General features: G+C 39.6%; 1 protein-coding gene across 3 annotated transcripts in view; it reads left to right on the top strand.

Annotated features, from left to right (window-relative positions):
- Nucleotides 1–9,459: 9,459 nt before the first annotated feature.
- CDC14A (cell division cycle 14A) overlaps nt 9,460–16,619 on the top strand; it is a gene marked incomplete at its 3' end in the record, with an annotated part of 133,978 nt that continues 126,818 nt past the window's right edge. For 2 of the 3 annotated variants that reach the window (XM_081025826.1, XM_081025824.1), the window contains exons 1-2: nt 9,463–9,999; nt 10,797–10,887. In XM_081025826.1, coding sequence (XP_080881952.1) covers nt 9,951–9,999; nt 10,797–10,887 — 140 coding nt within the window. In that variant the 5' untranslated portion in view covers nt 9,463–9,950. Of the gene's footprint in view, nt 10,000–10,796; nt 10,888–16,619 lie in introns of all 3 variants that reach the window. The other variant, XM_081025825.1, reaches the window with a different exon arrangement.

Raw genomic sequence — 16,619 nt, 5'->3', positions numbered from 1 at the left:
AACTTGTGGGGAAGTCCATGGAGGGGGGCATGAGAATTCAGCATAAAGGAAAGAGGAAACAATGGTGAGCTTGACCAAGTAACAAAGCCAGGTTCCAGGTTTTTGAAGGGAAGGGAAGTGCTTGGTAATGTATGGTGTTTCTCACTTGCATCTGGGACTCTGCGTGTGGTGCAATATGCTATTGCTGACATTTTATACAAAGACATAGAATATTGAAGAATCTGAACCTTTATTCTTGGCTGCATCTTCAAATTTTTTGTACATTAGTTTAATTTTTAATTATTTTTTAAATAACCTTATAAACAACACTAAAGAAAATGTGAAAAAAAATATGTCCCATATAACCCACTGTTCTAAATAAACAACAGTTTCCATAGTTTAGCCAAGATGAGTTAGTCTTCAAATGAAATGCATGATTTTATTTTTGCAGTTATATTTAAAACCATAAGTGAGTTCATAAATGAAATGGGCACGTAGAGCTTTTTTTTAGTGTATTATTTTTGTCAAGTTTTAGAATAGGACCTGAGATAAACTGGGTAATGTACTATGTTTTCTAAAACCAAGGCCGTTGTTCTTTATAAAACCTTTTAATTCATAAAATAATACATAATAGAACAGTATATAATTACAAATCACCTGTAATCTGTCCATATGAATGTTACCATTTCGATGTATTCTCTTTCAGCCATCTTTCTAAATGTTTTTTCATTTTCCTATTTAAAACATGTATACATAATTTCCCCCCCTTTTTTCCACCTCCCCCCCACTCCAGTTCAAGCCCTTGTTTCTCAGTCTAGTTGTGTAGGGTGCAGCTCCCTGGTCCATGCTGGTATTATGAGCCTTGTGCTCCCCCTGGCTAAGGCAGTCGGTTGGCCAGTTGTTGGTCGGCCGCTCACAACAGCTCTCACTGGCTGCCGGCCGCTCATTATAGCTGCCAGCCCCTCATGCTGGCTGCTGGCCACTCACGCTGGCCACCGGCCGGGCGCTTATGATGGCACACAGCAGCCCGTGGTATCTCACGCCAACCTCCCGACTGCTCATGGCAGTCCATCTCCAGGGAGAGCTGTTATTCACAATCTTAGCTTTAGAGGGCGCAGCTCACTGGCCCACGTGGGAATGTAACGGGCGACCTTGGCGTTAGGAGCAGGGTGCTCTAACCACCTGAGCCATCCGTCCGCCCCCCTACAGTTTTTTTTTTAATTTAAAGAAAAAATTTTTTATAATTTATTAGTTAAAGGTGTACAAGAGAAGGTAATACTTAGATGTTCATCATTTATATCCCTTACACTGTGAACCCCCCTCCCCGCATCCACTATCCCTCCGACCTCGCACTGAGCCATCACATTATATATATAAAATTATAGTTGGCATTCATTATTATTTAGCTTCTGGTGTACAGAGCCATGATCAGGCATCCACAGTATCCCTGAGGTGGTCTCCCAAATAGGACACATGTCCATTGGATACCCAACAAAATCTTTACAACATTAATGATTACGTTCCCCAAATTAATTTTCAAAAACCCTGAGGCCATTTGTGGTTACCAACTGTTTCCTAATCCCTTCACCTTTCCCCTTATCCCCACCCCCTGCCCATCTAACAACTCTCAGTTTTTTCCTTTTTGTTCCCAAAACTGTTTCTGATTAGTTCATTCACTTATTCTTTTCTTTAGATTCCGCATATAAGTGAGATCATATGATACTTGTCTTTCTCTTTCTGACTTATTTCACTTAACATAATGTTCTCTAGATCCATCCATTTTGTTGCAAATGATAAGATTCCTTTCTTCTTTATGGCTGTGTAATACTCCATTGTATAAATGTACCACAGCCTACAGTTTTTAATAATATCTTTTTAAAACCTTAACATAGCACTTGATACAGAGTGTGACAATATAATGGTTAAGGTTATGTGCTTTGGGGGACAGTCACATCTGGATTTCAGTTTCAGATTCATTAACTATTCAGTTTGGGGCACACTTGAACAACCATGAGCCTCATATCACCGTATGAAAATGATTATGTATGATTAAATATTGTGATTAAATGATAACATGTGAAAGGCTTGTAATACAGTCTGGAACATAATAGGTGTTCAAAAATAATAACCATTATTACAAATTATTTTCTATGTATATTCATTTACATGATCTTCCTAATTATTACTTTGACTTTGCATGATAGTTAATTTATTACATGAATTATTATTAAACATTTAACCTTTTTCTTTCTTCTAATTTATTGTATTAAAAACAGAGATGGTCCACTGTTTAAATTTCTATTTCTTTGATTACTGAGAATTTTTACCACATGGCATTTGCAAGCTGAATTTACTCTTTTGTAAATTGTTGTCTGCATCCTTTACTTTGTTGTGATAGTTGTGATTTCTTTTATATTGGTATACATTTTCTACATAAAACATAACACTCATTATTTCAGATTTCCCGAAAATATGTTCTCTGTTTTGATGCTTACCTTTCATTTTGGTTAAGTTTTTAACATAGTCGAATCTGTTGATCTTTTCCTTTTCAGTTCCTTTTGTTGGGTCTAAGCTTTCCCCTGCGGAACTGATTGGATAAATAATTAATCAATACTTAAATAATTAAATCAACTGTTTGATTTTTAAATTATTGAACTCTTTCACTCATGTGGAATTCATTCACATGTGGGTGAGATATTTAAATTACTTCCCCCCATATTTCTAATAAATTATCCTGATATAATTTATTGAACAGTCCTCCAGTTCGAAAATTGTTTTCCATATTTCAGTTTTTTTTGTATGGTCATTTCAGTACCAATATTATCGAAAATATTTATCCAAAAATATCCTGTGATCCAATTTCATCACAGAGTTCCTAAATACTATCTTAGCCTCTATTCTGTCAACTCTATCTCATATTTCATTCAAAGAAAATATCAGTGCCTCAAAAACTGAAGTATAAACTTTTAATTTGCTTTCTCATCAACTAATTCTTTTATAAATTTTTGCCTTCTCATCAACTAACTCTTTTATAAATCCATTCATCACTGATAGTTTATTTTTAGTAACAAAAGGTAAGGGCCTCTTCTGAAATTTTTACATGGAGCTTGGTGGGCTTCTTATATCACCCAGAAACACTCACAGAAAAGGCTTCACACTGAACACCAGCTAGTAACTGTAGATTGGGTCTCATATCAGCCCTTAGGCACTAATGTGCATGGCCTTTCCCATCAGTCTCACTTTGACTCCTACAATCATCTGTCTTACTTCTGGAGCCAGCTTGCTTATTGTATCTCTTTCTAGAATGTACATTCCTTAAGAATAAGAGGTCTGCCTTATTCTTGATTGTAATCCTAGCACCTAGCACAGTGCCAGGCAAATAGTAAACAGTAAATATTTGCTCAATGAATGATGTATAGATATAAAGAAAATACATGTTTGATGTTATGGGAAATAAAACATGGTTGTGAAGAGGCATATTTTACCTAAAATATGTATAATATATTTTAGGATAAGCAGAAACATGGGCGGGTGTGTGTGTGTGTGTGTGTGTGTGTGTGTGTGGTGTGTGTTAGATTACTCATATCACCATTTTCCTGCATTATCAAATCCAAATTATACTTGAGATATCATCTGAAGAATAACATAGACTCCTTATGCAGGAAGGCTTGATACATGGAAGATACATAGTGTGTTTTTTTCTCATGGGAATCAATACAATTACAGGTGTTAATAACAGCAACAGCAAGAACAACCATCAGGAATCCTTTCACTAATTGTTGAGCATTTTGTGGTTGAAAACATGGAAATGAAAGGTCTCCTGTTAGGTTACTGAATATATTATTTTCTCCTGGAATTTCGTCACCAGAAAACCTAGAATTCCAAAGAGGTATCAAGGGTCGCCATGGAAATCACAGGGAACAACAACATTTGTGTACCAGTCTTCCGGAACAGAATGATTAAAAGAACGAGAACCAGAGCAAGGGAATTTAGGAGTCCACTGAGGATGCCTGAATGTGGTCATTGTTCCTATCACACCCTAGAGACAGTACCATGGCCACAGGCAATCAGAAATGGAATACGACATTCCCTTGTACCCCATGGAGTTGTCTTCAGTTGATGAAAAGAGCTTCTCTGTGAGTGTATATTCTGCTTATGTTGTTAAGGAGGAGTAAATTAAGTAGCAATACCTAGGTCTAAATAGATATAGTAATTTGAGACTTGAGAAAATCAGATTTTGGAAACAATTTAGTATTTACTATAGGCTTTAATATTAATAATAAATATTTGTGTACAATGGCACAATAGCATGGCACTCTTATTTAATTCAATTATTATTCCTGTGAGTTAGAAATTATTACAATCCCTATTTAAGACCAGAGGAAACAGTCTAAGACAATGCATACAGTTGGTGATAGAGTGATGCTTGAAACCCAGGCTTCTGATTTAAAATCCAGTGTGTTTTCCACAACTCCAGGCTGCAAAGGAACTGATTTATATATTCAAATGATTCACATAAGTTCATCTCCCAGCATTTTAATTACTCATTTATTTATTCATTTTTCAAACATTTATTGAGTACCTGTTTTGTGGCATCTGTAAAGTGGGAATAATAATACCTATCTCACAGGTTTTCAATAAAATGTAACCATTAACTTTTATTATTTTCCTTATAGAAACATGCACAGAGTATAGTTGGGACATGTATAAATGTGCATGTGGGAGTGAACATGGAAACTTGAGATTAAAATGTGTGGCTCACTAATGATATTTCTCAGTAGGGTGATGGTAATGGGTGGTGGTAGCTGAGATAGTGGTGATGGGGTGAAGAGTGGTGTAAGGAATATTATTTTATATAGTTTTTGAGAAAAAAAGTGTTCATTTTTTATTCTCCACAAAGAGTAGAAATGACAAATAAATGTAGATGGATAAATTCTGTAAATTTGAAAACTGCGTTGAATTGTTAGCCTATTTAAAAAATGTAGCCAATAAATTGAGTACTATTAAGCATATAGAACTAGCCATGGAACTTTCTTTACCCACCTAAAACTACATCATTCTTTACTGGCTGCATTGGTCAAGGATGAGATGATCATTGAATTTTTTAAATTTAATGTTCACTAAACCAGTGTTTCTTAAGCTATGTTCTATAGAACTCTGGTATATAAGCACAGGGATGGAAAAATAATTCAAATTTTTATAGATTTCATAACAATAGCAGTGGCAGATGTGACATCTTTTATTTTTCATTCTGAGTTCAACTTATTTCAATATTTTCTCTAAAATTTTGAAGAAAATAGTTATTGTACATATATATTATTGCTTGATATTTTATCATCTCAAAAGCTTAAGAACCTATGAGCTAAACAATGTAAGATAAACTAAGGAGAAAGTTGAGACAAGATTGTTGCTATTAGAGCAAATAATGAATATTGGTCTTATTTCTACCACCAATCAGCTATGTGACTTTGGAAAATCAATTCTCCACTATGGACCACAGTTTCTTCTTCTGTTTTCTTTCCTCTATTTTGCCACATAATCTTTTACAAATAAAGTATATTAAATAGGCAAAACCTAGTCTGGTAAGGCCTCTGCTACCTTGGGCTCCATGGAGTCTATTTGAAAACTGGAAATAGTTGTTCTTAGTTCTGGTTCTTACTATCTTTGATTCTGGTTTGGAATTCTTAAACAGGCAGTGGTGATCAATGTGATGCAGAATATGGCTGGGTTAGGCCCAGATCTTAGCATTTCTGGGCAGGTATATCACGAGCCACACTGTCCACATAGTTTTTGTATTCTTCTTTAACTGTAATAACTTTTTTTGTATATATATTTTACTAAAAGCTGCTTTAAATTATTTTTGGCATCAGATAAGGAATTAATTGTCAAACTATGTAAACAATTCAAATTACTGTGAATTTCAAATTACACAGTAGTGCAGGTTTCTACTGTTCCTTGTTTCCATAGTTAAACTGAAAATTAATTTTTAGACAGAATACAAAGCATATATTGGATATTTTCTTTTACTTGTTTGGATAACATCATCATGACTGAACAAGCAACTAAAAGAGCATGTTTTAATGATATATCCTGAGACATGATAATTTTAAAAGAATAGAATATGTAAGTGAAAGAACTATCAGGCCTTTGACTATCCTGAGCAACTTTTTCCTTAACCTCTTCCAATAAGATAGTATTTGTTTTCCTTTTTTCTTGCAGCTAAATGATAAAACTTAGCTTTCTTATGTTTTTTTTTTTTTATTGCGTTTGTTCCCATTTGAATCTTCCATCATTGCTCTTTTCCCTATCAGAACTGGTCACACCAAAGCCACCACTGGCTTATGTTCAGTTCTGGGACACACTTTATGACAAAATATAGACAAACTGGAGAAGTGAGTGACTAGATAGCAAGGGGGCTGGAAGTCATGTAATTTTAGAAAACGTTGAAGAAAATAGGGATTTTAATGTGGGGTAGATTTAGGGGTGGAAGTGGTCCAAGGGAGTTGCATTTTTGAAGAGTTGTCATGTGCAAGAGTGACCTAAAGGTGTTCAGTACAGGTTCAAGGGACAGCATTAGAATGAGAGGATGGTGACATATTTCAGAGTGGCCTCTAGTAGTGAATTTTCTAGCTCTAGTGGTGCACAAGCACAGGCAGTGTACTGCCTCTCAGGGCATCAGGGGTAGGATTCAAGTAACATTTGCTCAGTTGGACCAAATGTTGTTTTCAAACCTGAGACACTTCTACACTTAACTTAAATTTCTATGTATAACATTACCTTCCTTTTCTGCAGTTGAGTAATCTTAATTCTCTTACTATTTCCTTTATGTGTGAAACTCCTTTCTTTATTGTTGTTTAAAGTAAAAGTCAATTCCTAACGTTTATATTAACTTGGGTGATTGGGAAGAAATTTCTTCTATTATCTTACTCCATATACTGTGAAATCATGACTTTATTATGAAACTACAACCAGTAGGAATTCTGACCATGATAATTGACAGAATAAAGTGCTTTATGATCTCATTAGAACCTTGACATGTATATTTGCTACATGTACCCTATCTTGTTCACAATTTTTCTTGTAGAATTTTCTATACCATTCAGATTGTGCAGGTTTTGATTTAGAGAGCTTTGATTATGCTAACAATCACTTATTTTCCTTTCATGCAACATTAAATAAACATTACTTCTACACTTGATCTTAGCCAAAAGGCCGAGAAGCGATAATAAACATTACTTCTAGAATCTTTGAAATGAATGTTATAATTTCAAAATTTTTATTATAATATTCATATTATAAATATGCTAAGGAAAAATAAACTTCCATTTTGAGTTCTTAATTTTAAGGACTTTTGTTTATTTAGGTCATAATTCACTCCTCATGACCAAATGTCTAAGCAGGAGAATTATATGAAATAAAATGTTTTCATAAATTCATTTTAGAAAATAACAAGAGGTTGTTCAATTAAATCGGCCTTCTCTGAAAGTGTACATTTAGAGTTCTTTTCATTAGACTATTTATTTTGAGAAAAATTTATTTGTTGAATGAGAACTTGAATTTCTTTTTCTAATGTAGTTTTTCTAATGCAACACTGATATGAAAAAATTTTAGGAAATTTGTTAAATGGATTTAGATTCTATACAAATTTTAAATCAGCAAATTTAGAAAAATATATAGCTATCATTGAATTAATTTAGCTTTTTAAACAAAGTGGGTAAGTTTATTGAGGCATTCAGACACTTTACTTTTCTGTATCTTTTACATATAAAATCTCAATTAGAGTTTTTCAGTAAAATAAATTGAATTGGCTAATTTGATTGTTGACATCAAGATTTGGGGGAATAAATAAATTCACCTAATTGTATGAGTGTGGACAGTGTGTTTTGAGAGATGCTTCCTTTAGAACTTTATAACCATGGCCAGTGACCTGTAAAACATGCAATGCATCTCAACAGAGTGGGAACCCTCATTACAACTCATCCTTTTAGGACTTCTACATTTTTAAAAACTCTTTTCAGATAGTTTTTCCTCATGTGAAGATGACGCGACTGTAGGAAGTGATCTTTAGTGATTCTTCCAGCTTTAAATTCATATAGTTCTGGCCTTAGAGTTTAAAGATCAGGATGTTTTTCTTTTTACAATCCTACAAGGGCATGTTCGATTGGAATTACTGAGATATTCCGAATATTTTTTCTTAATGTCGAAGAAATATTCGTCTATCATTTTCTGTGCCGGTTTAGCTTTTTGGATAGCCAGCAAATCTGCCTAAGGGGCAAAAACCAATGCTGTGAGCTTTACTCGCCGACCTCGGAGCGCTCCTCCCAAATCAGGGAATCGATTCTTGACTCGTGCGCCCCCTTTCTCCCAATGGGTAAACTGGCCACCGCGAATCCCCTAGCGGGTGCCAGTCCCTGTTTCTGGAGAAACCACTCAGAGCGCATGCTCTTCTGATGATAAGTCTGGAGCGCCATTTTCATATCGAAGAGTCGGCCCTCTAATTAGGTACGTCCTTAGGACACCCAACATTAAAGTTGTTCAGACAGTACAAGATGCTTCACAGAAACAAGCCTCTTTGAGAGGATCCACTCCCTGCAGCGCTTCAACCCGGACGACGTAAAGAAATTGTTTTGTGTTAATTTCCCCCGTGGACAAGGGGCTCTCTCCTCTGCCCCTATTCTTGCCCCCTCTCTCCCCTTCCCTCCCCCCGGTGGCCTCGCCTCCCCTCCCAACCCCCCGCCCCAATTTCCCCAGCCCCCGCTGGACCAGAGCAATATAAAGGTTAGGCGTTTGTGATGATTTTTACGCCCAGTGGCGGCCCAAATGATCTTACGTGGGAAACCGGATGGGAACGTTTTCCCCCCTGAGAACAAAGCACAAGTTATATTAGAGTCTAGTATTATAGAGGGAACCAGTACGAGTTCTTTTGAGCTAGGGGGTAACGCTTTATTTTTCGTTTTATTTTTTATAAAAGGGGTGCATCAGAGGTGGGGATGGGGGTTGCTTGAAAGATTAGCTAGAGGTAAGGCAGGGCACCGAGAGCTGAGGTCCTTAAGAGTGTGTGTGTGCGTGTATGCAGGAGGTTAGAAGAACGTGGGTGAGTGGGGCGCGAGCGACAGAATGGGAGGCAGAGATGAAAAATCTGGAGTGGGTGCAGAAAAGGAAGGGACGCCGGCACATCCTTGGAAGTGGCCGCAGCGCCCTGCAGGCGATCCATTCCCCACTCCACCGTTTCATTCATAAGTTTGTCTGGAGGCCCCGCCCGGCTTTTGCGGCCCGAGGGCCCCGCTTCCTGTACCGCAATTGGTGGACCGCAACAAAGCCTTAGCAACCGGCTCTTGACGACCCGCGCGGCGCCTGGTAACGGGTGCGGGCCGCACAGAGAAAGGAGAGGGGCTGTCCCTTTAAGGGATGGCCGCGGAGCCGTGAAAGTGGAGGGGGCTGAGGGAGGGCGGGGAGAAAGGTCTGGGGGCGGACCCAAGGGGAGGAGGAGGAGGAAGAGCTGCTGCTGAAAGGAGGTGGCGAAGGAGGAGCCCGAGCAGCTGCTGCCAGCCGGCGGGCACCAGAGTCCTGCCTGCTGCCGCACGAGTAGCCACGGGCGCGATTGGGACCAGACGTCTGCTCCTCCATGATCACTTTGGGAGCCGGGAGAAGACTGTGCCCGGCCGTGAGAGCTGGTCTGCGTTTCCCAGGCGGCGGAGCACCAGCAACAGCCGGGTCGGAATCCGAGCGACCACAGCCCGGGGCGTGTGCGTCCCGCGCGGAGCGGGCTCGAGTTCCCCACGGAATGTCCCCGGGGCGCCCGGCGCTCTGACCCCCCAGCCGCCTCCGCCTTCGGCGCCTGCTGCCTCTCGCTGTCCAGCTCGGTGTTCTGGACTGCAAGCTCCCCGGCTCCTGGGCAGTGGGGAAGTCCCCGGGGGTGGGTGACCTCAGCTGGCCACGACCCACCCTCCCCCGTGCGTATCTCGCTTAAGATGGCAGCGGAGTCAGGGGAACTAATCGGGGCTTGCGAGTTCATGAAAGGTGAGGAGCAGCTGCCCCGCCTCCTCCAACCCTCCTTCGCCCCCAACACTTCACTTCTCGCCCCTACGTCCCAGCCACTGCCCCCGGTTTCTCCCGGGAACCCCAGTGTCCTGCAGCCGCTGCGCTCGCTCTCAGCCCCTCTTACTACTATCCTCTCCCCGAGGACCCCCTGCTTCCGGCTTCTCTTGTCTTTCTTGCGTCCCTCCTTCGCTCTGCAGCTCCCTTGGATGGCCTTCCCACCGGGTCTTGGGACACCACCGGCTTCTGCCGCGCATCTGCACGCAGAAGCTCGTGGGGACTCTGCTCGGGGTGATCTTTTAGGTCCCCTTTATCTTATACTCACTTGCTGGTCTCGGTTTTCAGGACATCCCCCAATCACACCCCGCTGTCTCTCCTCCCTGCCTTTTCTTGAGGTCTCTGGAGCTGCAGGGGAAGGCTTGCCTCTCTATTTCTCTTCCGCAACAGCTGAGGGCTGGAGATTTCTGAACCAAACTTGCATCTCCAGTTCTACGGCTACCCCCAGCTTCTATCAGCTCCGGCTGGTTAGAAACAAGGGAGATGTGGGAGCTCTGCCCCCCACCGAGTTCCTCAGTCAGGTGCTCTTCTTGCCTCTCTAACTGTTGTGCTCTGGGGTCTCTTTCTGAAAGAGATCAAGTTTCTGCAAGAATTCGTGTTAATGGCTCTTTAAATAATGAGTAGCAGTTGTTATTTTGATCTTTTAAGTATTATCACCACCCTTACCCCCAGCTTCCCTACTTCTCATATGTTTTTTCCCATCTTTTAAACTTGTCTTTCAGATCGGTTATATTTTGCTACTTTAAGGAATAGACCAAAAAGCACAGTAAATACCCACTATTTCTCCATCGATGAGGAGCTGGTCTATGAAAAGTAAGTTTCTATTTTGTTTTTTTCTCAACCATTTAGCTTGTTCGCTCTTTGGTGAGGAAACGCTATGCATCTTTATGGCAGTTTTATTCACTTTCCCCCAATGATGCAAGTAACTACCAATTTTTTAAGGCTCGGGTGCTTGGGAAAAGATACAGGGAAAGTTAACATAATATGAACCTGTCAACACCTCAGTTCTTTTAGACCTTTATCTATATTAGTTCTTACCACCACAACAGACTGAAACTGGATTCCTAACACTCCCAGAGCAGGACCCTGGAGACACACAACGCCCTTGCCAGACTCTAATGGCCTATGAATCAGTCACTGAGTGTTTATGCAGCACCCACAGAGTCCCGGGCAGTGTGTGTATTACAGGTGCTTCAGCTTTACAGTTCCCAAGTCTTTTGTTGTCTCTCAGGATGTTTTTTGTTTGTGTAGCTCTTGTTTTGGAAAGTGGGACACATTTAGCTGGAGATAGCTCTATTTAAATCCTATCTATGAGTAAGATTTTACCTGTATGAAAAAATCCTGAGTTATTTTTTTTTGGTGCTCCAAACTTCACAGTGTTATTTCCTTTGCCTTTGAGGAATGGTATAGGAGTGCTGATTTACTCTCTTTGGTTACGTTGCTTCTGTGGGATTAGGATTTGAGAGTGTAAGGTAAGAGTGTGGAACTCTTTTCTGTGAAGGATCATTAGTCTACAGGAAAAAGATATCTTAATATGTTAAGAATAGTAAAAGTTTAATTAGAGAGAAGTCTCTGTTTAATAAAAGCAACAAATAAGGAATAAGAAGGCTGATTATGTCCCTTTGTTAAAAGAACTAGTGTTACAGAGTTTAATATATTCTAACTTAGACATTTAATTTTATTTTCTTGTAGTCTTACCTAATCTGCAATTAAATGAGCCATAGTCACTCTAGTAAATTTCTTAGCACTTGACCTGTTAAATGAGATTTGGGCAGTTCTGCCTAAGGATTTGTAGGTACCACCAAGCATTCATTCCAAGAGTGAGAGAATTCTCGACCTTCAAGACCATATGTTTCATTTGAGGGAAAACAATCTTTAGTTGTCACTCATCATAGAGATTCTTGAATCTGATGTCTTCAGGACATTTCTTAGTGAAGCTGGGAGCAGGGTGCTTCTTGAATGGCTGAAATGAAAGTGAGAATGAAAGAGCCCTTTGCTGCTGCTCATGAATGCCCAGAGTTCCTGTAGCAAAGAGGTCTCTACCCCGGTGTCAGGTTACAGCTCTCCTAGACTGAATGGATTAAAGTGTGGCCAGTTCCCTGACCCCACGTACCTGGATGATGTCACTGCCTGCGGTATTTATTGAGTGTTCACTCTATTGTTGGGGATATGCATTGTTGTGGCTTTATTTTGGTGAGTTTAGGGTTTGGAGACCTCTTGTGAGTCTGAGGGTAGGGGCTGTATGTGCCATTATGTTCAATTCTGCAGTGACTGATGTTCCAGAAGTTGTTCGTGTGTTTCTGAACAAGCTCCAGTCACCGAGGTCTGAATTGCTTTTCTTGGGATTGCGCGATGGTAGATCTAGCAAGAAATTACTTTTAGCCAATTAAACACAGTGCTCAATGGTTTTTGGATTCTAGTATTGATAGATAAGGAACATTTTTGGTGTGACTTTGATGTTGGCATTTTAGGATGGGGCTACAAATCGCTTTCCTCTTAGATTTATTCTACTGTGTTTCTGGTGTCTTGTGAAGAAAGACTTGCCAGAGAGACCATCCAACCTATATTGTGAGTTTTGATGTCACTTGAAACTATGATGAGGGCTCCAGTATGGGCAGAGCATTTCGTTGGGACTTGCCCAGCAACCATACCACAGAGGTGGCTATGGTTCTGATCACCCAAAAATCCATCTTTCTTGTTACCCCAAAATATTACAGGGGGCTAGATGATATAGAGAATACAATGATGATGAATACACATATTACCTTCAAGGAGCTCTGAGGCTCGAGGGAGAATGACATGACCGGAATTAGAGGCATAGAAAAGATAACTGCTGTAAGAGAAACATGACCCCTGTGCTAGGAGGAATTCAAAGGCGGGTGGGAACACATCTAAGTGCGGAGTTCAGAAAAAGCTTCATGGATGAGTTCAAGTTGGCTTGAATGCGAGACAGAGTCTTATCAGGCAGAGATGTGAGAGGAAAGATCCCAGAAATGAGAAGAGCAAGGATAAGGAGGGGGCTCTGTCCTCCAGGTAGCCTACAGACCATAGGAGGATGGGCAGTCTGAAGCTGAAAGGTCAGTTGAGGACAGATTGAATGCCAGGGCAAGGGACCACGGTGTCCTTAGAATGCCATGGGACTTTCTTGAAAGCATTGGGGCAGGCCACGGAATGACTAGTCTGTGCCAACTGCAAGCAATGGCAAACATTTAAATGCATGCCAGACGCTGTTCTTGGAGCTCCACAACTATTAATTCATTTTATTTTCACAACAGTCCTATGAAGCAGGTACTCTGATCATCCTTAGTGTGCAAATGATGAAAGGAAGGCATATAGAGGTTGGGTAACTTGCCCAATGTCACAGAAGTAAGAAGTAGCCAAGCTGGAATATGAAACCAAGCCCTCTGGTTTTGGAGTACATATATCCTTTCTCAAAAATTAAGGTGATAGCATCATGTAAGATGATTAGACATGAGGTAGAAGCCTACTTAGAAAAATTCTAGAATGTTTAGGGGCAAGAAATAAGTGCCTAGGTTAGGATTGGCAGTAATGGTAGTGGAAAGAAGAGATCTGAATCCATGTGACTCGGTAACAGATCAGTTGGGTGGGTTGGTGGGGTGCTGAGAGAAAAGGGGAATCAAAGAACTCCTTAAGACAGCTTGGGTCATGGTGAGCCTACTGGAGCCATTAACTGAAACAGGCAGTAGGGCAGAAAAATTGGCTTTAGTGGGGCGATGAGACATTCCATTTTGGTTAGGTTGAACATAAGGAATTTAAGGGATATCACATACATTTGAAGTTCTTAAGTTTGCAAGTTTTCCCCAAAGAGATGATAATGCTGTGAGATTGATGGGATGTCTGGGGAGAAAGTGAAGACATCAAGGTCTGTTTTTCATAGGCGGGGCCAAGGTGAAAGGAGAAAGGGAGCGAGGTAGGAATAAGCAGCCAAAGAGGTGGACGAACCCTGGAGGAGAGAGAGGACAGTGGAGAGGGACAGAAGCAGTGGAATCTATCTCATCAGCTCCACTTTTTAGAAGTTTATGAGAGAGACTGCAAAGCCCTTAGAAAGACATGTAGTAATGTGGCTTCTGTCTATGGAGGATGGCTTGTGGTGAGAACAGTCTTGACTGTCATATCATAATATACATGTCTAAGGAAAGGAATATATTAATGTACATGGTCACACAGAGTCTTGTTCAGCCCTATTCCTGTATACTGATTTGCAAAATGTATAAATAAATGAATGCTGCCTTTCTGGCTAAATTATTACCTTGGAAATGCAACTATTATTTTTGAATCAAGAAGTAGGCTCTAAATATTAGGCTGTGGGTATTCTGGATACAGCTGTACTTTGTGCAGATTTTTATTTAGTTATAAAAGGGCGATAGCGCTCCATGATTGAAAAGGCAACTTTCTGAGAAGCCGGTGGAGAAAATTTAATGAAGTGGCCTCATGAGGTAATGCTGTTTATTAGAAATGAAAGTCTGAATTTTCTGCTTGATTTACAAATAGAACTTAATGTTAGCAGAAAGCCCTGAGCAGTCTTAGTAAAATGTGGTTGATAAGAAAGCATAAGTTTGTCTTTGGGTTATGATTTCATAGATCAGAATCAAAATCCGAGTATAGGCTAACACACTTGTGGGACAAAAATAGCCCATAAAAAAGGAGTCTTTCACAGATTTAGCTGTCTTTGATTAAGCTACAAATAATGCACAACTTGGTTTTGGAATTGGGCCCCGTAATCCAAATACAGGCTTACTTTTAGAAACTTGGCTCAAATTTTTTTGGCTCAAAAGTTAGCAAAATCAAATATGACAGTTGTTATAACCTTTGTATGCCCCTCCTAATGGTGACAATGGTGTAGGGTTATTAATGCCCAGAAAGCCAGTTTGCTGTGAAGCGTAGTGTAGAGGGTCTTCATTTTCAGTCTTGTTCATTTTCATTCCTTGTGTTTGCAAAGGAAGGGTACTGAAAATGCAGGAAAGAAGGCTTCATGGACATAATCTAGAGACTGAATATTGAGCAGTTTCTGTAGTGATCTGAAGAATTTTACCAAATGTTTTAACATGGAAGAATGAGCAGCCTCTAATGAGGACTAATTAGCTAACTTGAAGATTTAAATAATTTGCAACATTCAATTTTCATTTAAACTGTATTAAAGCAGCCTGATATGAATGCCACTGGGAACTTTTGGATAATTTATAGAAGAATGATTTCTTTTACATAGTCTGTAGCATAGATTTTAGTCAAAATGTGAACGTAGGGCATCGTTGAAATACAGGAAAACTTCTCTTGCCTGGAAATATTATATTTGTGGGAATGGAGTATTTAGGTTAGATGAAAGTGAGAAGAAATTTTTTCTTTTTTTATTTCAAATTTAATATGTAGTAAGTAGGTTAATTTAATGGAAAGGTGAATGAATGCCACTTAAGCGCATGTACACATGTATATGATCTTATAGAGCCTTAGGGTCATCATTTGTTACCTCAGCTCTCATTATAAATTGTTATGATGTAGACAGAAGAGATCTTGAATTGAATTGAATTCAGAGACAAATTTGAATTCAGAGACAAATTTCATCATGGGAATAAAAATAACAACTAACATTTATAATCCTGTGCCAGGTAGCATTCTATGTGCTTTACACACATTAACTCAGTTAATCTTCAGAACAACTCTAGGAGTTAGGTGCTATTATTATCACCACTTTACAGTTGAGGAAGCTGAGGTCTTGAGAGGGTACATAGTGCCTAAAGTCATTGAGCCTAGTAAGTTGCTGAACCTGGATTCAAGCCACAGGCAGTGGGCCCTGGAGTTTATGCTCTTATGCTTCTAGCAAGTTCCCAGTTGTCCTGAGTCTGCTTGGGGTGGGATGAAGAGGGATGGGGAGGTGCATAACCATCCCTGCCTCTCCCTGATGCTCTTGGTCCCTCTAACTTGGGTAGTGATGGCTTAGATAAGAAATGTGCCACTGACAGTATGTGCACAGACTTTATGTCCAGGTGGTAATTAAAATGTTTTGTTTTGAATGTGTGGTGGTAATTAAAATGTTTTTCTTCCCCACAATTCCACTTTTGTGGGTGTAATTTTACTTTTTCTCCTGTCAGTGGACTGCCAAAAAAAAAAAAAAGAGAGAGCGAGAAGAAATTAATTGAGTTAATTATCATTATATATTAATAGGAGATGAATTAACAGGAGATAGATGAAAACAAAAGAAGCCCAGTTTTATAAGCCTATGCAAACTGCTTTTGCAAGTTGTCTGGTGAAATGTTCTTGCTACTTAACTACAGTAACTTAACATTTAATGGTTTTTCTATAGAATTCACCTAAAAACTCAGAAAATTCTTTAGATTTTAAAAGATGATAGGTTTATACTTTCTTACCCCTTCTTCCATTCTAACCTTGCAAAAATAACCCAGTATTTTTCCCGACCACTTTTTTTTCATGCTCTGTTTTGAACACCTGAGTTTTAGTTCTGTGCTTGTGTTAAGTGTATATTTGTGCATGTAACCAACAGTACTACATAATATGAGGTACTACATAAA

Source organism: Rhinolophus hipposideros (assembly GCF_964194185.1).
Source record: "Rhinolophus hipposideros genome assembly, chromosome: 19".
Lineage (NCBI taxonomy): Eukaryota > Metazoa > Chordata > Mammalia > Chiroptera > Rhinolophidae > Rhinolophus > Rhinolophus hipposideros.
The sequence above is the reverse complement of the archived record's forward strand: the minus strand, read 5'-3'. Positions and strand labels throughout refer to the sequence as shown.